The sequence below is a fragment of the Alosa sapidissima genome, chromosome 24, assembly GCF_018492685.1.
Source record: "Alosa sapidissima isolate fAloSap1 chromosome 24, fAloSap1.pri, whole genome shotgun sequence".
NCBI lineage: Eukaryota > Metazoa > Chordata > Actinopteri > Clupeiformes > Clupeidae > Alosa > Alosa sapidissima.
In genome coordinates this window covers 24,380,173-24,402,529 of record NC_055980.1, presented here as the reverse complement: position 1 = coordinate 24,402,529, position 22,357 = coordinate 24,380,173, and the positions used below count along the sequence as shown (strand labels likewise).

Genomic DNA, 22,357 nt, shown 5'->3' with positions numbered 1-22,357 from the left:
GGCTTACTTCATTTACCACTTCTATTACTATATACTACTTCAAACAATTATTCAATCAATAGCCAAATGGATATACAGTATACAAAACCATTGTTGGCTTTGAAATAAGACATGTTGACGAGACTAGGGGACATACCAGGCTTTTCAAAGTGGACTCTTCCCTACCGTAGAAAGGAAAGGGTTGTAGAGCACGGGCCAATTAGAAAAGCGTTTATTTACTGCTCTCATGTATTATGCTTTCTGATTGGTTAACATTGGTGCATTTATCTACAGTAGCAATACACCTGGAAGATGCCTAAAGACCAATCACAGTGAAGCCAACTATGTATGTACATTATATAAAATATATTTTAATTCATTCATTCATTCATTTATTTTTATAGAAGAATTGAAAAGTGTATGGCTTACTCCTGTAAATTACATGGTTCATGATGGATGCAAACAGTCAAATTCAAAATGTAATCTTTATAGTTTTTTTGCACAATGTTTTCAGGTTAGCACAATATTGAATGTGTTTTAAATACACTAAAAGCATACATTTCCTTTATATCAAATCAATTAAAAGTTAAATTGACACTGTAGACAGAAATTGTTTTGGAAAATATGAGGTCATAGTTTCAGTTTAGAAATGTTACTCCATCCTTCACGTTGTCCTTCAAGAACTGCCGTACTTGTACTTTAAAGAGGCTGATGTGATAGTCTCTGTGTGTTGCACTGGATTTTTCTGAGCCCCCTGTGCAAATGTCCTGCACACCCCAACTGATAACTCCAACCTTCAGGAAGAAATGAATGAGTTAATAGCAGGGTAAAGGAGGCCAAATCCTCTAAATGATTTCCCCTCCACACACACACACACACAGACAGAGAGAGAGAGAGAGATACTCACATTCACATGTCTATGAGTTGCTGACCCAGTTTTTCTGGAACTGGAAATCATGAACAATTTTTTTTCTTACCTGAATTGAGCGGCTGTTCCTTTCAAGAAACAAAGCACCACCAGACTCTCCTGTACATAAATAAAACATTCAAAGAATGTTTTTCAAGAACTTTCGACATACTGTATTTTACTGATTTCTCAGTAAGTAGGAGTGAACGTTCGTTCGTTGATGTTCCAAAACAAATAGCATAGTCGTGTTTTATTTGCCCTTTTGTAAAATCCCATTGATTTCTTTTGGAAGACTCATTACTCCTTGATGTTACTGTGCTACCGGAAACGGAAAGGAGGTCTGTTTATATTTGGTTGTAGTCTTTCCGCGAGACCTTCTTTTACTGTCTATGCTTCAAACTCAAATATTGAGCGGAAGTTTATATGTGGTTGTGAGGTATCTGAAAAAATAGTTCCACAATAGCAAATAACACAGATTGAAATCATACATTGCGCCGATATATTTGTTTTTAATAACCAACAAACACCGCTAACCACTCGGTGAGTTGCACAGTTTTGAAAATGAACATTAAGGGTTGTTTTAAGGGCATGTTTGTGCACGCCCATAGCCAGCCACTCTGAAACAGTCTAAGGCTATTCAAAACGAGCCAGAAAGTGGAGACAGGACCCATCGTCAAAATTTCAGTGTCCACCACTCTAGTTCATCAAAAACAAACCAGAAAAGGGACTCCGTGCTAAATACCGGAATTATCCTTTAAAGAAATGTAGACATTACAAAGATGGTCATTACAAAGAGTTATTTTGAGTTTCTCTTGTAAATTGACCTATGAGGTCAACCGCCTTAGGGAGTCTGAGTAATAACAGCCTTCTTATAATTAACTTTCTTTATCATGATAGTTCTTTTTTACGTTCATGTTATGTAATCCATTAAGAATACCCAATTTAGTCCTATAAATAATGGTAAGACTTTGTTTACGACAGATTTGTTGCTCTCGTGCTCACCTAGGATGCTTGTGTGTTAGTAACCTGGTCTGGCGTTGTGAATAAAGCTTTGTACTCTTTGTGCAACAATAATACTATCCTCCAAAACCCAACTTTAGGATCAGTAGTTGCCAAATGCCAGATGGAAAAACCTTTAAGCCTAGATTTTTAGGGTTGATATATTTCTAAGCATTTAGGGTTGATATATTTCTAAGGTTCATTGGGAGAGTTTTCCAAAGTCTTAGTGCAACCATGGAAAATGTGCAGTCTCCTTTTTGTTTGAGTTGCACTAATGGTTAGATTAATTTGTTTAGATCCAGTGAAATTGCTATTTCAACACCACGCCATGACTTTGTTCCTCTATTGAAATGGGAGAAGATTGCAAGGACGCATCACAATAATCAATATTGTCTGAACCTGCTTCACAAATGTTTTGTGCTTCATTTAGGAAAAAAAACATAATGCGATTAAATATTTTGCAAACCTTTACAAGCAGCATCATCAGTCTGGGGATCAATCCCCCCAGTACACAGGAATATGTCAGTCACAACGTCTGTGTATTTAGCTTTAGGGGATACACCATTAGCATTTATGGCCATTTCAAAGCAGGACTTCTTCTACAAAGCAAACCCAGAGATCTCTCAGTCACAGTGTGTAATTGTTAGAGCTAACACATTTTAGCAAGCACACAATAATTCAAGCCTCAAGTGATGACCCTGGACATTTGTGAAACATAAATGTGAACATGGACTTACCTGATGCATTCCTTGCTTGATCAAGGCATGTTTCATTTTCCTTTCTTTTGACAGAAATATTGCTTGCACATGGTCTTTATTCAACAATATCTTCTCTGTTGGAGAAAAAACATAACATGTGTAGCGTGACTTCACAATATAGATAGATAGATACATACAGTGGGCATTGCTTTGATTTGGCCAGCTTCCCTTGCGGTCCGCGCACGGGATCACGCGACTTTAATTTGTATTTTTCCAGTGACGCTGCAACAACGCTGCAACAACCCAAACAACCGGCAGATGTCTCTTGTGGGCAGGGTGTCTCGTAAAAAGAAATGGAGCCTGGAAAACCCTACACAGACTTCACTTCAGACTTTAGCAGACTGGTTTAGAAATAATTTAATAGTCAGAAATATGCCTGCCCTAATAAAGAAATATTTGGTTAACTGCGAGTGAATCCCGTTTGCAGCCGTAGAAGAAACGCAGGACAAATGAAACATTCCGGTTTTCTCCGAGTGCAACGATGACAGACAGACATCATTTGGACAAAATATAGAGCATATTAACTTCCGTTGCTCAGCCAAATGCCTTCCTGTTACGTCCTCGTATGTGTCTCTCGTATGTGTCTCTCGTATGAAAATTCCTGACACTTCCCACCTGAAGAATTAACGCAAGGCTTTGTCGGGTCTTCAGCCCCGAATGTTTAAAATGTATATAGCCCTGAATATCATTTTAAAAGTAGTCTGACAAAGCTTATTGTTTTGTGACACAGCTAAACACTGGTACCTCATAGAACGTCTCTATAACATAGCCTAGGTGGTCGCAACTCACAAAAGTAAAGCAGATAGAAAGAACTCACAAAATCTAGCCTACATCACGCAGACAGCTTCATGCGCAGGGGAGAGAGATAGATAGATAGATAGATAGATAGATAGATAGATAGATAGATAGATACTTTATTGATCCCCAGGGAAAATTCAAGGGAACAGGTGCGCGCACAGGTGTTTTATGATTGTTGGCTTCTGATGGTATCTTGCTAATTCACTGAAGAAAGACTTATGATTATGGATAGAAAGAACATTCTGAAAAGGAAAGGAGTAAGGCAATGAGGAGCAATGCTATGTTGCTGTATCAGCAGATGAGAAGGACCAGTGGGGTATACTACGAAGCACGTTAGACATATCTAGGCTATGTAGACATATCGAGGCTTGACAAAGCCTTGACTCAGGGGTATACGTTAAGTGATACTACGATTGCAGTTATGTGATATATTTGTCAAACTAGGCTTTCAGCTCAGATCTGTTCGCGTTCTCGGTGTTGGGATGACTTTGGCCAATCGTGTAACGTGGAGACGCACAAGACCGCCTCTATTTAAAAACAATTACTTCCGCATTCATGAGCGATTGCTTAATCTACACTGCGGTCATTTTTTGTGTCTAACCTATAACATCAAATAAATCAATTGTCATCAGTTGTTGTATGGTATGCACGTCCATAGTGGGATATTTGCACGCACAGCACTATTAAAGCGCATTCGAGATCCAAAATGTTAGTAGAGGCGGAGCTCCACCTGTAAGATATATGACAGAATCCTACACGAGTGATAACTTCGTTTTTAAGACAATTGATTGGTCAGTGTGCGGTAGATTACACAATTTGAGCTATAACTTAGCACATAACCTCCTCCCGACCAGGTTTGGTTGACCGCATAAGATGCCATGGTGATATAGCGAAACTAAAACAGATTCACTTTGGTGTCACAGCATAGCCTGGCTTTGAGCGCAACATACCTCGCTAACCCACTAATCGAGATTCGTAGTACACCCCACTGAGAGTGCCACCGACGACGTGACCGCCTCATAGGCTCACAGGTTGGTGAAGGAGAAAGCTACATCTAGCTGAGCCCAGTGACTATGCTTTTGTGAGAAGGCACACCATTCATAGGCCTAAGAATATCCCTGGCAGACCTTTACAAAAAATATGATACCATACACGCCTTTTACACCAGTGTAGGATATGGCAAAGTTTGAGAACCACTGCCTCCACTTTCTGTCGGCTAATGCGCGCTTCTGGATGGATAGGCTATATCTCGTTTTTTTCACGGCGTGATGTCAACACGAAATATCATTTCTGTTTATAAAAACAAAGGAAAGTGTTTTTCCTTTTAGTTTGGGTTAACGCAATTAACCTTCTGAGTTACGTAAACTGTTCAGGAGTCAAACGACGGATCATGCGTAATTTAGGCGTAGTGTAGGTGACTGAAAGTGCACAAAAAGTATGCAACATAACTATACTTTGCTATCGTTTTAACCAGCCTGTTGTCCATAGCCTGTCGAGAGTGGTGCCGGAACGATTTTAAGGCTATTTTGCATAGGCTACTCAATGGTGCTATTTCATACGCATTATAGCGACCCCCACTCACTGGGGTTAGGTGGAAGGTGTTAATAGATGATTGGCGTAGCCTACAGTGGACTAGGGCTGTCAAAATTGCTGTCAAAATTGCAAAAATGACGTTTGAATATCCCCTCTAAAATAAACACATGTATTCGAATATATTGGAATATCTAGGCTGTATTATTTGCATATTATGTCAGTGACGCGCATCATGTCATCCGTTTTTAACTTTTTGGAAACTTTTGCATTAACTGAAAGAAGATAAATATTTTTCGTTAGTTTTGGAAGTTTATTTTTACGTAGCCTACAATGGCCAGTTCCGACAAAGCCGAAATTACTTTTTTTTTAAACAATGAGTGAGCAGGTTTGTATGGTTATATTGCTTGACAGGGGGGATCCCAAGCAGCTTTCAGCCATAAGGCTACTTTGAGAACATTTCCTAATTCACCCGACACTGATATTCAAAATGTTGAAACTATTTCGGCATAGCCTATAAGCAGTTTAATTAAATGTAATGTTAGTTGTAAACAAACGGGCTACTTGGTGAGGCTTGGCCTCACAGATGCGCTCGTGCCTTAAATGGCAAGAAAAATCTTCACGATATAGGCCTATTAACTGACCGCCCGATTCACGTTGGCTGGGGGGCAGGGGGGCCATCAGACATTTGTTCCCAAGTGTCTATGAATTGTTAATCCGGCCCTGCCCCCAACGAACGCAACTTTCCATCTCTGAGACGGCTAAAAAGAAGTCGAGAGGACTCCTAACTCACTAAGACCTACTTACTGTAGACTGCGCAAACCACAGGGCTTTTTTTTGGGCAAGCCTGCATTCTTTTGTCCAAATTTTATATAAATCCTGCGCTAACAGTAATCCTCCTACCCCCCGCTACCACAGCTGTGGATAGTGTGGCATGCTCACGCGTTATGTCTCCTTCTTGCAAACTAGGCCTATAGCCCAACCATTTACGTCTTCAAAAAATAACTTGCCAGATATGCCTTCATATCTTTGGGTTTCATTCAGCATTTTCTTCTTCCACTGGAAATTACTCTTCTACATTTGCTGCCTGCTGCATCCTTTCTGTTTGTATTGTTTAGAAAACGTTTGACGTCTTGAGTTAATGCATTAAACATTGTTTGCTGGTAACCCGCCACAAATAGCCTACAGATTCTTGCGTGCGTACATTCTCTATTCACTCCAAAATGTGCCCGTTCTATAGGCTGGCCAAGTGCGTAATTCTGCGGCATAAAGCAGATGTATTTGTTTATTGTACAGAAAAATAAAAATAACCTGTCAAGCAGTCAATTGACTACATTGCAGTGTTGTAGTCAAGTCACTATGCCTCGAGTCCGAGTCCTGGTTCGAGTCCCCAGTGTTCAAGTCCAAGTCAAGTCCAAGTCGAGTCACTAATGATCCACGTCGAGTCCGAGTCGAGTCCCTATTGATCAAGTCAAGTCCAAGTCCAGCACTAAAGTAAGCATAGCCTACATGTCGTTCCATTTTTTCCCATTGCAGATGAAATCCTTAAAAGCAAAACGGACAATATTCTGTCTCTATGCAGGGGTGCCATCACTTGTGTGAAAGTAGTATTGCCACATTTCTTGCCAAACATAATGTGTTGTATTTATTATATCGGAGAGAATACCATACCATAGCCATACCATAGCCTATAGGCCTACTCATAATAAATGAGCAATCCACATCCTAATCACACAGGTCATTAAGTCACATTATGCTGTTACTGACTGCTGACAATTGTACTCTGTAGGCAGTGTTGTAGAAGTTTATACTTCACAAGAGCTAGATGGACGTTGGAGTAGGCCTATTTTGTAAGAGGTAGTGTGGATCATAAAAGGGCCTCCCCCGGGCATTTTTTAAAAATTCTGGCTTTTAAATGGACAAAACGATTTTAGCGCAGTTTGGGAGGGACAGAAACAGAGCAGGGCCCGTCTTGGTAGCTTCTTTCTGACTTCCCTGACGTGAACACTGGCTACCTGCAACTGCATAATGTTATCACTTCACTGACACTATGGAGACATATTTCACGCCAACAATGGAGATGAAAACTAGCTTTCGGTTAAAAAGAGATTCGGGGCTTGAGCCCCCGAAGCCACCCCCTCGCTCCGCCAATGCACCACCCAGCAGTAACTTCTGTACGACGGAGTATAAGGGCCACACATGAAGAAAAAAATATTTTTTTTGCCATGACTAGATTAAACTCGCCATGTCGACATTAAACTCGACATTTAGACAATAAAGTTGAAATATCATGTCGATTTTAATCTCGACGTGTCGACATTAAACTCAACATGTTGAGTTTAAAGTTAGTTTGGAGAGAGAACGAGCGCTCGGGACGATTGAAAGGGAGGACGAATGAAACATTGCAGTTTTCTTCGAGTGCAACAATGATTAGACATGGGCGAGGCCTACATCATGTGGACAAAACATAGAACATAGGCCTATTAACCTCCGTTGCTCAGCCAAATAGGCTACTTTCCTGTTATCACGGAGTTACAGGCGATAAATGCGATGGTCAAAAGTAAACGTCATTAGCGGTTTATTTATTTATTGTAGGCCTATTATTACAGAGTGTTTTTCCATCTAAAGGTTCAACTTCATGCTTATGCACTAGACTAGGTATACTAAGTGCTCTCCCCAATCCCAGACTTTCACATTGCATGTTTGTTTGTAATGGATGCAAAACAGCCTATTGCTGAATGTCTATGGAGGGACGAATGAAGCCGTCCTCCCGACCAGGTAACCCCAAATGCACACATATTCTCTCGGGATCAAAAGAGTATAGGCCTATATACTTATACATATCTGTGTTTATAGCCTCCTATATGTATTGCAGGTGAGACATGAAAAAGCAGTTTTAGAAAAATGAGTTTTGCCATGTTAACCTATGGAGAGTGACGGCCTGTGGGTCATGAAGGGCAGTTATTTGGATGTACGGTGGCCTTACCCACGTAAAACAAAGTGAAATAACATTTTGTAGCCTACTATAGAAACATTATATCATTGGAAACATGTATTATTCTAGCTATATAATAGTGCATGGTATAACCGCGAGATACAGCGCTTTACGATGACGGCAATGAGTTTACAGAAGACGCAATCTACAGTAGCCTATCTGAATATCTGCAATCTATCTGAAATAACACCTATTTGAAGTAGGCCTATTATTCATGTCACATATTGTGTGTTAGTGTAGGCTACATAGCTTAAACTGTAGGCTATGTTTAAACTGTATTTCGAGTTTAATGTCGGCATGATACGTCGAGATTAAAGTAGATATGATATTTCAACTTTATTCTCGAAATGTCGACTTTAAAGTCAACATGTCGAGTGTAATCTCGCCATGGCAAAAATATTTTTTTTCTTCATGTGTGGCCCTAATACTCCGTCGTACTTCTGCATTCAGTGAGATTTGCACCGCCCTAATTTTATTTTTGACTCTTCCCGTTACCGTTGCAACCTCTGAGCGCTCATTCTCCAAGTTAAAGATCAATAAAAACCACTTGAGGAGCACAGTGGGACAGGAGAGACTGAGTGGACTTGCCATGTTGTCCATAGAGAATGAGAGAGCAAAGAAAATGGACATACACAGAGCATCGTGGACGAGTTCGCGGAGCGCAAGGCTCGTCGTATGCCCTTCAAATAGTGCTGCGTATTATTGTTGTTTTATTATTAGGGGTCATGTAGCCTAATGTTTTTGTTGTTGTTCTCTTGGTTACACTTCATGTACGTTCGATGGACTTCAAAATTACATAGTTGCTCTCCGTGGCGCTGACGCTTGTAAAACCCGCTGTTGCGGGCATGTGTAGCCTATGTTGTAAAATTATGTTATGATGAGTTTAATAAAGGGCCCGGTCATGTGCCCCGCCCCCGGCCCAGCTCTGACTTGTTCCGCCACTGGCCACCACCATAGTTCAAACTATCGTTTGGGAAACAGTTTTGTCGTACTTACATAGTTTCAACCATGTTAGTTGCTAACATAGTTGGCTTTTGGGAAACGCACCCCTGATGTCTGATGTGTGATCAGTGGAATACGGGGAGGGAAGTAGCAGTGTTTTTTTTTGCGCGTCTGCAGAAGTCAGCCAAATATGAATGTAATTCTGCGGCATAAAGCAGATGTATTTGTTAAAGAAAAATAAAAATGACATGTCAAGCAGTCAATTGACTACATTGCAGTCAAGAAATAGGGCAAATTAATTTACGAAACCAAAACGTGGGTCATAGTTGTCTAAGCCTCTATAGCGTAGCCTGTTAAAAACGTCGCTATAGTATTAAATCGCCAACAACATTGTTTTCTGCAGAAGCCTACCCAAGGCTACAGATTAATTCTGAACAGTTATTTCGTTACCACCGTGTAGTCAAGCCTTAAGCCATACCCAAGTAGCCTAAATCGAGGTGATGTTTAATTATGCATGATTTATTTTTTTATTGAATTCGTAGGCTGGGATTCCTCTCGGCAACAATTATGTTTAACGGTAGCCTCCTGCTTTTTCAGAAGGGAGGCAGATGTACAGTGGCAGAGCGACGCACAGTGGCTGAAAGTGGTACTAAAGTTTCATGCAGCTTCACAATGCGTAATGCGCGACTGAAGTGGCCATTTGAAAGCAACGCCCACTGTACTTTTTTGTGATCCCCAAGGAGAAATTCAAGAATATGAAGATGTGATAATAATTTATAATCAGAATCATAATTTAATATTAAAATATTTTTAGTCATATAACTGCTTAAATCCAGCTTGCTCCAAAACAAATAAAAATGTGCAAATGCTGCAAGGTAATGATAGACAACCAGTTAAACTTAAAATGTTTAAAAACTTAGAAGCTTAGAATTGAAGTGTGTTTTCTTAACTCATTGAGTGCCAAAAACGTAATATTACGTTTTTCCTTCCCATGCGTTGAGTGCCTTTTTTCTAATTACGAAACTAGGACACTAACACACCTTATATGTGATTTTGGGAACTCTGTGATGAATGGAAATGAAATATATGATGATCGAAAACTCATGAACACGCATCTGGACATTTTATCTGGACATTTTATCTTAAAACTGCTTTTGATGGTTGCCGCTTTGGGTTGAATCAGTGCCACATGCACGTCAGGTCAAAACCAGGCCATTTTTGTGGGTTTATCACTAGGTGGCAGTCTCGCCAGGTCTCGCTAGGTCACTTCCCAGAAACTTTACAGGCAACACTTCATATTTCATCAAAGACGTTACATCTCCATTTCTAGAAATAAAACAGGGATTTTGATGAAAACTAGCCACTGTTTAGCTTGGGATTTCTTAGGAACAGAGGCATGTAGAAATAAACGGTTTGTACCCACCGAGAGCTTAAAGTCTCACCTTTCAAACAAGCCATAGTATGTGTCCATAGCTATAACATAGAATACGCTGTGGCTCAACAATGATCAAGATTGCTGGCACTCTGGGCCAAAGCTTCCGAAAACAGCGCAGCATTCAAAGTGTTAATTAAAAGCATAAATTATTTTTGCTAGAATAACCTGTTATGATTTTGGTTAAATTTAGAGTGTTTTTCTTAAACATAAAAGACAGTTTGCTTATAAAACTTAGTGTTTTGCTCAGACTCAGGAATATTTACTTGAAATGTGTTTGCTTAGATATAAAAAGGTTGTGTTAGATTTGGAGTGTGTTATGCTAAATGAAATGTGCTTTGAACGAAATGTAAGGACAGAATGTAAGAACATAATGTACCAGCTGTAAGAAACTGTTTGTCAGCAAAAAAGATTACTGGCAACTAGAAAAACAAACAAGCAGAACCATTACTTCATGGCAAGACAGAATACAACCAAACTTGGACATGTTCAGCCTGACTGAGAGGGGTATAAAAAGAGAACAGCCCCTTCATCAGGGTTCTTCTTTTTTCTTTTCTTTTTTTCTTCGGATCGAGCCGCAGAGACTTAGATACATTTTTCTTTCTTTGTATTGTTTATCTATCCTTAATAAAAGTCAAAATCCTAACCTTTGGTTAGAGGTTTGTAAAAAGACCGTCTAGCGGTTTCTTGTATTTTTCTGCCTCTCCTGTGTTGCTGAGAACCCCTGGTGCCTTGCAACAGGGGCTACGCCCTAAAGACTTGACTCCACTCCGGCTGAGTAGGTGTCCGTTTGAGGGCTACTTTCTAAGACACTGTACTGTATATGGGCAAAAAATATACTGCATATGCACTGACATACACAGGAGTAGTGAACTCAGCCAGGCATTTAGGAAGGAAAGGCCTATGCTCCAGGGCAGACAAAAAAACGAATAGGCTTTGTTAGCAAATGTATTGTTTGTTAAACTAAGGTCTAGGACCCGTTGGGGTCTAACTGCACATCACACACTCAAGCAAGGATACGGAAATCTGTCTGTTAAATACAAGTGGGATAGAACTAGGGATATAACCTAAATTGTTATAGATCTGTTGAGGTCAATTGAGGTTCTTATATGATACAAGAACTGTCATCAAAAAGAGCTTTAATTTAATTTTGACAGGACTACCATAGAAATAGGGTAGTTCATTTTCTCTCAGCCCTGGAAGGGCAGACGAACATCTGTAGTGAGTTTTTGTAGCCTGACGAGCCAGACCCACATTAAAATGTAGGGTCTGGGCACTCACCATTCGCAGTGCTCAGTCCGACGGGCGGGATAATCGGTTGTCTTTCAAATTCCCTCTGCACGCAATAGGACAGTGGCAGCGCTATGAGTCCCATGCGTTTCCCACCAGCGGAGCTAGTTGGCTAGTTCAAACTTTTGCCAACTTAACAAAAGCTTAACTCGAGTCACACTGTTCACCAACAGCAACATCCATCTTATTTGTTTTCAAGTAGCAGGGAATTCAAGCCAAACCGTTGCAACTCTGCCATCAATCATTATGTTAAGCCCGCCTAACGACTCTATACACGATTTGATTGGCCTGATAGAAGTTTAATTTTTCGAGCTCACAAGCCAACGGAGAGTTGCTAGACTAGCCCTGGCAGCAAATGTAGCTGCCGCTAGGGTGCGTCTAGATTTCTAGGCTAGAGTTTTTGACCTCTCTCAGATCATTATGACCAAACAACTTTTGCAAATACAGCTCTGAATTTCTTCCTCTTTAAGTGAAGTTCACCATATTTTGACGTACGAGTCAAGGGAATAGGGAACAGTGACTAAGAGATAGAAAGAGACTCTGAAGTAGTCCACCTTCCTTAGCCCCCAAACCCCAAATTAGGGAATTTGATTCAGATAGAGAGAGCCTCTCAATCAAGTCAACCCTCTCATACATCCTAAACCCATTGAAAAGGGGCCCTCGCATCAGAGCCCCGTAGACACCAGAGTGGACACAAAACGAAACATACGAGACGAGACAGAATGACCAAAGTTTTGAGTGTAGTCTCCCAGGGTAAATCTTGTGAGCAGTGCAATTCCAAGCTAGTCTGGTTACAGGGATTAAAGTAAAAAAAAACCCTGAGCCTGAACCGGGATGTAACGATTACCGGTATAATGGTAAACCGTGATAAAAATGTTGACGATAACAATTACCGTTTTCTTTTCAAATATCATAATTATCACGGTTGATTACTGCGGTATGGAAACCGTGTGTTTAATCCTTCCCAGCTTTATCTGAGCCTGCTTTTGACATACAGTAGGCCTGGTACAATGAAACAAAACTGGTACCATACTGATTCTGTTGTCTAATTGATGGTTTTAACTACGATTCGGATTAGGCTACACCTGATTTTAAAAGGCGGAACATTTTCACTGCAAAATGTGCACTGTATTATGTAGCCACTCTGCATCTTTTTATTTTCGCGTCCACATTAAATCCATTCCACTCACGTTATCAGGAGAATACAGTAGCCTAAAGTTTTATTTCAAACACTTTGGTCTCACTCATTGGATCCAAATAACAGAAATAGCAAACTCCAAGTTATGGTAGGGTAAGTTAAGCTATAAGCATATAGCCAATTAAACATGAAGAAAAAAGTGAATAGGACACTTTTTAAAACTATTTCAGCTTGTGTAGGCCTATCAGTGCTTTCTGAACATATTGAACACACTTTTAGAAATACCATTGATAATACCGAAAACCTTGATAATTTTGGTCACTACAGTATAACCGTGAGGTTAAATTTTCATACCGTTACATCCCTAGTGGGTGGTGGGTCATCCTGTGGCCAAACCATAGGACTGCAGGACATCTTTTAATTCTAGCATAAGTGCTGAGGCATTGGCTATACTATATATGTATTCATATTCCTGCTCGCCAGGTGTTGCGTTTTTACTGTATTCTCATCTTCATAAAAAAAAACTAACGAGGACATTGAGGACTTTGTCCATGTTCGTGTTGATGGCTTCATCGACATTTAAGGAAAACATGCAGTTTTTTAGCTTTTTCGAAATATGTCTTTTAAACTCTAGTGTTATACCGTGTGTGTTTAAATAGCTGGCATGCTGATTAGATATTGACAGTTTAGTCCAAACTTTTTGACTCAAGGGCCACATTGGGTATATATATATATATAATTTAAATGACAAATTAATTTCTTAAGAAATACTGTTCATTTGATGTTGTTTAATTCATTTATAAATGGTGCACTGTCACTTTAAGACTATTTTGCCAGCTCCACTCAATAGCCTATGGCTAGTGCTGTGCCTATGGCTCGTGCCCTCTCACAGTTTATAAGTGGTCAGTAGTGGGAATTACTGTTGCCATCGTGATTTCCTTTTAAAAGTTTCTTATTTAAAAAGTAGATATCCATTATCAACAATGACAAGCCAGCTGGAACTTGCCGCGCTCTCTCCCCCTCATGCATGCACGCTCAAATGCGTTCCCAATTAACCCTTACGAGCCCGACCGTTCTAATTTCGTTACAAAAGTAAAGATGACCAATTGTCTAATATCTCAGCTGTCCAATGACTGATTTTATTTCTGAAATATTCCCCGTAATGCTGACAACATAAGCGTCAATTTGATATGATTGGTTAAGAGGTTTATGGCGCGAAATATTTTGGATACTTGAAGATGAGTCGTGAAAAAAATGTCACTTCAGTTGGTGCATTTGACTTGGACAGCCGGACGCCGTCTGTACTTCGAGAGATTACATCGACTGATACCCACACACAGCTGGATAAATTGAGGTAAGATATATTTTAAATCAGTTCTAGTTATTGTTTAATCTTAATTTATAGTCCTAAAATCATGTTATTTGACAGTAATATGCCTTGTCATTAGTGTCAACATTATGGCATAGCGGGCCTAACGTTAGTGTGTTGGCATAAACTTATAGCTACATAACTCTGGGCTGCTTGTAATATGCTCGTTTGCTTTTGATGTCAGATATTTCCATGTAACAACTTCATTTAAAAACCTGTAAGTAGGCTATATATCATGTAAGTAAGTTTGTTTTCTAGTACCAATTTTCATGTTAGCTAAGTAATGTTGACAGGTAAGTACAGCATATCAAAGCTGAATAAAACCGTGGGCTGCATGTTTACAGTAACGTTAGACTCGGAATAATTTGATCGATATTTTTTACTCCTCGCAATATGTAGTTATAGAAAACATGATGTGAAATGACAGATTCTGTCAGAAATGTTTTTATTGCCATTCGTCAGGTTGTCACCTCGCTAGGCAGTTTTATCTGTAGTGTGGGGGTAGGCAGAAAGGCTAGGCAATCAAGGACATGGGTAGATGGAGGAGAAATCAAAAATAATAAATAAAAAGTAGTTATAGAAAGTAATGAAGTGAAATCATATATTTTGTCAGAAATGTCATTATTGCATTTCATCAGTACCCAGATAGCAAAATTTGACCGGCCCACTACCTTGCCTCAGGGTTTTGTGAGTGTTGGCCCAGTTCTGGCTGGGCCTCCGGCCCAACAATGGCCCAGTTACTGATAACTGACACAAAGAATTTCCTCTGGCCCAGATGTGGCCCACACACTGCAAAATGACCCTCATTGTTTCTGTTGGCCCAGGTCTGGCCCACACACTGTGAAATGACTCTTATTGTTTCTGTTGGCCCAGGTGTGGCCCACACACTGTGAAATGACTGTCATGCATTCTGTTGGCCCAGGTCTGGCCCACACACTATATAACTGAGTGTTGGCTGAGTGTCGGCTGAGCCTCTGGGCCTGTACTGGCCCACACACTATAAAACTGATCTGACTGAGTGTTGGCTGAATGTCGGCTGGGTCCCCGGGCCACATGCGGCCCATTAACTACCAAAAGTACTTGAAAATAAACACAAATCCAGAACTAGTAATTAAAAGCACAAGCTACTTTTATTTTGACAAACACAACCTTGCAAATAAAACAAACATTTAAAAATTATACAAGCTTTTACATATATACACTTTAGAAATTAAACAAGTTAAAATATACAAACTACTTTTATCTACAACAATCAACATCTTTCATATACAAAAACACAAACAATTAAACATTTTAAAACTGTATAATGATTCAAAGAAATAAATTATTCTAAATTAACATTAAACATTTACAGAAATATTCTATCTCTCTCCCTCACTCACTCACTCACTCACTCTAAAAGAGTAATTCCATTGTCAGTCGTTGTGGGTTGTGAGTTAAGTGTTGTGCTAGTGCTTTAAATTCTGTATTTTTGTACCATGTACCATGACCTACCCAGCTACATACATGCACACACACTCACTCTCAAAGTATTTTTCAATAGCAGCAACCTTTGCCACCTGCCTTCTCTTTCTGTTGCCGCTTCATTGTTGCCTCCAACAGTTTCAGCAGCACTACCAGCCGGGGGTGTCTCCAAACTGTATTTAGGTATAAAAGAATATTATAAGATCATTATGAGGTCTAAAGCAAGATTTCAACATGTCATCTGTCAGAGAAGTTCTGTTTGTCCACTCAAATATACTTACAGATAGCCATCTCAGCTCTCTGTGGGGGTTGATCAAAGAGTTCTTGCCATCCATCCTTCAATTTGAGATGCATGTCATTTCAAAAGAAAAGAAAAAATCATTAAACTATTTATCCTTTACTGTCTGACAAAATATTACTAAAGCCCAGTCTTGCCACTCTGCAGCTGTCTTGGTAACACCTCCCTGGTAGTTATTTTGGGCAACATTGACATTGTGTGATTGTCATTGGTAATATATCAGCATTTAACAATCACCAAGAGCAAGATGTATTTGTCAACACATACAGACCTGAAGCACAAAGGCTTGTGGACTTCCTTCACAAGAGCCTTGTGGGTGCTCCAGTTGGTTGGCCATGTTTTCAACAGCGCATGTTTCCTGCCCACTCCTGTTCTTTGCTGACATAATGGATGAGGCAAACCAAAAGCATCTAAAAATGACATCACAAAACACAGGCCTAGATGAAAGCTGATTCCTATGATTTGGCTCATCTAAACAAAAACATATTACTTATTCTATTAAATCAATGTACAACTTACCAAGAGCTCTTCAGGTGTCCTGTTTTTCCAACACAAGAAATGGTTTACACATGTATACACGGGTAGCCTTCTTCATCCAAAGGAGTGCAGTTCTCTGGTCAGTGTGGCCTGGATTCTGAGGTGTACATTTAAAAAAAGTCACAGTAACGTTAGGTTAATGGAAGTATATGTGTTCAAAATGATTACATGATCATAAACAACCCCTCAGTACAAAATACAGAACGACCTTAAATTACAGATTTTGATGAGCTTTACATGACCAGGACAGGACCCACCCTGCTACTATCTCTCTCTATCACACACACACACACACACACACTCTCTTAAGGCATACAGTCTCAGTCCTGCCTTCCTAGTGCCTGAAGTTTGATAGATAACGATGAAATGCCTAATTACCAATCGCTATATTCTAAGTCATGCAATACTGGTTAACTGTTAAGCTATTTCTAAAATGATTAGATCACACTTTTCTTTGAAAACCACATAATTATGCAAGTATAGCTAACATTACAGCACTGAATGTTTTTGACAAACCACCAACACTGACGTTAACGGTAATTAGGCCTACAAAGTAGACTAAGAAATCATAACGTTATGTTGCCGCTAGCTTCGTCATCGTCGTCAAGGGGGTTAGATTGAAACACCCATTCTTGTTATGCTACTTGTTAAACTTTGTCTGCAATAATAAGCCTACGTACATTCATGATGATTTACATGCAATAACAGGTAAAGGTAAAGTTGCATGTTACTTACCACAGGCAGTGTCCAAAACGAGACAGTTTCGCGCCGTCCTGGTTTCAAACTGAACAGTTGCTCTGCTCATGGCTCTTCCACATGTAATGGGCCGACAGTCACTTTACAGAATTGGGCCATGTACGTTTAGCGCCCGGCTGTCGCTAAATGTTTCATTTTTGCCGTCAACAGCCGCGATACTGATCATTCATACACACGTGAAGAACAATTCGGTTTGGGACAAAAAAGTTGTACGTCAGCCTATTGTGGTAAGTGATTACAACAAATACATGGGGGGTGTTGATAGGTCGGACCAAATGATAAGTACATATTGTGTACTCCAAAAAACACAGAAGTGGTGGAAAACGCTTTTTCTCCACTTTGTGGACATTGCCGTCGTCAATAGTTTCTTATTATTTCAAGACTGTCAGCGCAATGCAGAATCTGGTGTTGAACCTAGGTTAGGTAGCTACAGCCAGATAGACTTTAGAGAAAATCTTTCACGACAGCTGGCAGGCATTTCCGTAGATACAGTTTTTCAGCCTCAGCCTTCAGCTCCTCCAACTACTATTCCGTCGTCTTTCCATCAGGTACATGTTCCTGTACAGCAAGAGGCAAAGAGAAATTGCTGGCTATGTTATAAAAAACTTAAAAAGGAGCATAAAACTATAGTAGCTTGTACAGTGGGCAGTGCTTCGACTTGGCCAGCTTCACTCGCGGTCCGCGCGTGGGATCACACGGTATCACGCGACTTTAATTTGTATTTTTCCAGTGAGACGCTGCAACAACCCAAACAACCGGTAGATGGCTCAAGTGAGCAGGGTGTCTCGTAAAAAGAAATGGAGCCTGGAAAACCCTACACAGACTTCACTACAAACTTTAGCAGACTGGTTTAGAAATAATTTAATAGCCAGAAATATGCCTGCCCTGCCCTAATAAAGAAATATTTGGTTAACTGCGAGTGAATCCCGTTTGCAGCCGTAGAAAAAACGCAGGACAAATTAAACATTCTGGTTTTCTCCGAGTGCAACGATGATAGACAGACATCATTTGGACCAAATATAGAGTATTAACCTCCGTTGCTCAGCCAAATGCCTTCCTGTTACGTCCTGTTATCAGGAGTTACAGGTGATAAACGATTTTTGATGGTCACAAGTTTACTTCATTAGCGTTTTTTTTTTTTTTTTTTTGATTATTAAAGAGTGTTTTTCATTTAAAGGTTTGACTTCGTGCTTATTCAGTAGAGCATTTAGTGCTCTCCCCAATCCCAGACGTTCACATTGCATGTTTGTTTGTAATGGGTGCAACCTCGAGATGACGACAATGAGTTGTTAACAGATAATGAACCAAGACATATAGCCCAGCAGCAATCTAGGGACTGTTAGTTATTTATTGAAAGGGCTACCGGAGGAATTTTGAGTGCTTCAGTTGCAAGTTGCATGACCCTCTCTTGCCTGCTAGAAATTGTTCAATGACCCTCCGACAGAATTGTTAAAAAAGACATGACCCTCCCCTGCCAATTGTCACTGTCTTCCGCCCGCGCCACAGCCACACACTGTGATAACGTTCTTAAATCAATCTTTCCCGTGAGCTTGCATGCTACCAGTCCTTCCTTTTCAAATGTGTTGCGCCTGTTTGCACAATTTCACAAATAATCATATGTGATTAATAATATGACAAATAATCCCTGTGCACGGGGACCGAAACAATGCATGCCAACTTTTTCCGTGTTTATCGCATATTTTAACTTTCCCCCGCTGGCTTGCCGTTTTAATGTTTTCCCGTAGAATATCCCATATTTTAATACTCTCATAACAGCCCTGCCATCGGGCCTGTCTCTGTGTTGCCCTGTTGCTACCCCTTGCCCTTCCAACGAAACAGATGTCTTCAAATCATTGTTTTCTTTGCTTGAACTTAGAGTGATGTTAACCTATTTAAGTTTAATGGCGTGATTGTCGTGAGAGCACGATTCATTGGCGCTTGCATGTTCGGCCTTATGTCTACGTGCGCACCTGAGGCTACTCAGCTACAAGAGAAAGAATTTCCCCTGTTTGTATGTTCACTGCAAGTTGGCCTACCATAACTTACCAACTCTGCACTGTAGACCCTAACTGGCTATTTATATTTTTCTGTGAAATAAGCAAATGTATTTGTTCATCTTTATGAAGCAGAATTACGCATAGGCTACTTGGAACATAATACATACAAAGGACAGATGTATGTTGCTAGTGACAAAATATTAACTTTCAGTGTTTTACGATGTCTTTGTCATGGGGAAGTGTTTTTCCCCATGCATTTATTCTAGGTTACTGTCAGTGACTGACGAGAGAGAAGCGGGGTCTGTGTTGTGTTGCGTTAATTTATTTTCATTGGGCTCTTCAGTTCTGACAAAGCCAAAATTACTCCTTTTGAAACAATGAGTGCAAGAAGGGCGTTTGTATGGTTATATTGCTTGACCGGGGGGGGGGGGGGATCCCAAGCAGCTTTCAGCCATCTACTTTGAGAACATTTCAATTCACCCGACACTTTTATATATATATATATATATATATATATATATATAATATATAATAATATTTAACATGTTAAAAACTATTTCGGCATAGCCTATAAAGCAGTTTAATTAAATTGAATGTTAGTTGTAAACAAACAAGCTACTTGGTGAGGCTTGGCCTCACAGATGCGCTCGTGCCTTAGATGGCAGGAAAAATCTTCACGATAGGCCTATTAACTAACCACCCGATTCACGTTGGCTGGGGGGAAGGGGGGCCATCAGACATTTGTGCCCATCCGGCCCTGCCCCCAACAAATCACACCTTCCCACCTCTGACAGCTTAAGAGGACTCCTTACTCACAGACCCATTCACAAACCTGCGGCATTTTGCCGTGTTTTGAAATCCTATGCAGCTAGGAGCTTCCAATCGTGAGGAAGCAATTTTGCATTGTAGGCATAACTAACATGCAATAACACCGCCAACAACAACCAAAACTAGGCTAATCATTGTCAACATGTAAATTAAATGTAACATTATTGTGAATCAAATTGAAATGTTCTCTTTTGCAAACGTAGGCATAGTAACAGAATAATTTAATAATGTTACAAAGATACTACATCAATCCATATGTTTCATTAGGCTACTAGGCTGTTTTGCCTTGATTAATTTACGCTAGGCCTTTTTATTCAGGGCCGTATTCACAAAGAATTTTAAGGCTAGAAGTAGCTCCTAACTGGCGAATTTAGGAGCAACTCCTAAAAATAATGGGCGTTTCACTCCTAACTTTAGGACTCCTAATTTTTTCCCAAAAAGTAATTCACGAAGCATTTTAGACCTAAAAGTAGCACCTAAGTCTGGGACAGCTTAAGTCAAGAGGACTCCTAACTCACTGAGACCTATTCATAAACAGCTTTTTTGTGGCATTTTACGTTGCGATGTTTTGAAATGCGTAGCCTATGTGCAACAGGAGCTTCCAATCGCGAGGGAACAATTTTGCATTCATAAAAGGGATGCAATAACGCCACCAACAACAACCAAAACTACTCATTGTTAACATGTAAATGAAATGTAACGTTTCATTGTGAATCAAATTAAAATATTCTCCTCTTTGCAAACATAGCCTAGGCATATGGTGACAGATTAATTTAATAATGTTGCAAAGGTAGGCTACTGCATCAATCCATAGGCCTATGTTTCATTAGGCTACTAGGCTATTTGTTTTGCCTTACTCTTTATTCATTTAGGCTAGGCCTTTTTATTCAGTTATTAATCATCTCCCGTCCTTCGCACTACTTGTGTAGCGCACGCATTCTCCGACCTGTCACCTGTCACTCATCATCGGAAGAGAGGTGTTTGGAATTCCCGCGTTACAATCGTCAGCCAATCAAGGTGGTCACTTTAGTCAAGCTCGTGCATGAGTAATGACATCATCCATAGCCACGAAGACTCACTCCTAGTTTAGGAGTTGTCTGAAAGGCTTTGTGAATAACTTTTAAGAGAAAACTCCAAGCTAAAATCTTTAAGTGTGATTTAGGAGTAGCCTACTCCTAGTAGTAAGATAAAAGCCTTTGTGAATAGCCTACGGCCCCAGTTATTCATCATCTTCCATCCTTGTGTAGCGCACACATTCTGAGACCTGTCACCTGTCACTCATCATCGTAAGGGAGGTGTTTGGAATCATGCCTGCGTTACAATCATCAGCCAATCAAGGTTGAATATTACTGATGATCATTGTTATTTAAGAACATGCAGTGTGCATAGGGTACCAAAAACATCTTGCTCGTAAAAAAGCATCATAACGCACATTCTGGCGGGTCTGTTATTTACTGTAGGCTGCGCAAACCACAGGCCTTTATTTTGGGCATTCATTCATTCATTCATTCATTCAACCTTTATTTATTCTCGGAGGGTCATTGAGGGAAGCACTCATTTTCAATGAGGCCGAGATTACAGAAGCGAAGCAAAGCGCTCCACAAACAAGACAACATTCGAGGCCTTCTGTTGAAGAATTTTATATAAAGCCTGTGCTAACAGTAGGCCTAATCCTCCTGCCCCTGATAGGCCTACCACAGCTGTGGATAGTGTGGAATGTTCAAGTAATAACACAATCCAATGTGTGTCTCAATTGTCCCCCGCTAACCACCTCACACATTTCTCTAGATTTTGCAACGAACTTACATGACACAATGCCATAAAATATGCCAGTTTTAGGACACAGAATAATGTTTGTAATGATACCAGGTAGGCCTACGTTTAACAGTAACAAGTGTAATGAGCTATTCATTGTCGAAGGTGCATGGTAAAGTGAAATTCTTACTTTGGAAAACAAACATTTGCCGATATCATCGCCGATCATCAGAATATTGCAACAGATTCTGTGTTCTGGACTGCAGGTAACTTGTTAAGCCAGTGGTTCTCAAACTTTTATTTCATTCCCCACTTTGATCAAGGGGCATGACTGATGATAGTGGAGATAACGTGTTATCCCGAGGCTTTTGCAAGTCAGCATCTTCGACGGTAGTCTATTAAAAATATAAGTTTTCGAGTCCCAAAAATACGAGTTTTCGTCCCAAACGGAGAGCCATACTTTATTGTTTTTAACGATCTCTGTGCTACTCACAAAAATGTAGGCATGGGGACATGATGAAGTAGGCTATCCAACTGTCGTGTGTTAAATTATTGTGATTACGAGCCAGTGGTTTTCAAACATTA

The 22,357-nt window shown here is 40.0% G+C and overlaps 1 protein-coding gene across 4 annotated transcripts in view; it reads right to left on the bottom strand.

The window, feature by feature from the left end:
- Positions 1-330: 330 nt before the first annotated feature.
- The window catches only part of LOC121699641 (complement factor B-like), a 55,108-nt gene continuing 33,081 nt past the window's right edge, over positions 331-22,357 (bottom strand). Inside the window, exons 15-19 of one of the 4 annotated variants that reach the window (XR_006027000.1) lie at positions 17,172-17,750; positions 16,419-16,533; positions 16,171-16,309; positions 15,883-15,937; positions 15,342-15,774 (exon numbers count right to left, since the gene is read on the bottom strand). Coding sequence is in view for 1 of the 4 variants with exons in the window: in XM_042081944.1 (XP_041937878.1) it covers positions 618-773; positions 957-1,006; positions 2,352-2,484; positions 2,623-2,717 (434 nt within the window). In the remaining 3 variants the exon portion in view is untranslated. Of the gene's footprint in view, positions 774-956; positions 1,007-2,351; positions 2,485-2,622; positions 2,718-15,332; positions 15,775-15,882; positions 15,938-16,170; positions 16,310-16,418; positions 17,751-22,357 lie in introns of those variants that run through there. The other 3 variants (XM_042081944.1, XR_006027001.1, XR_006026999.1) reach the window with 3 other exon arrangements.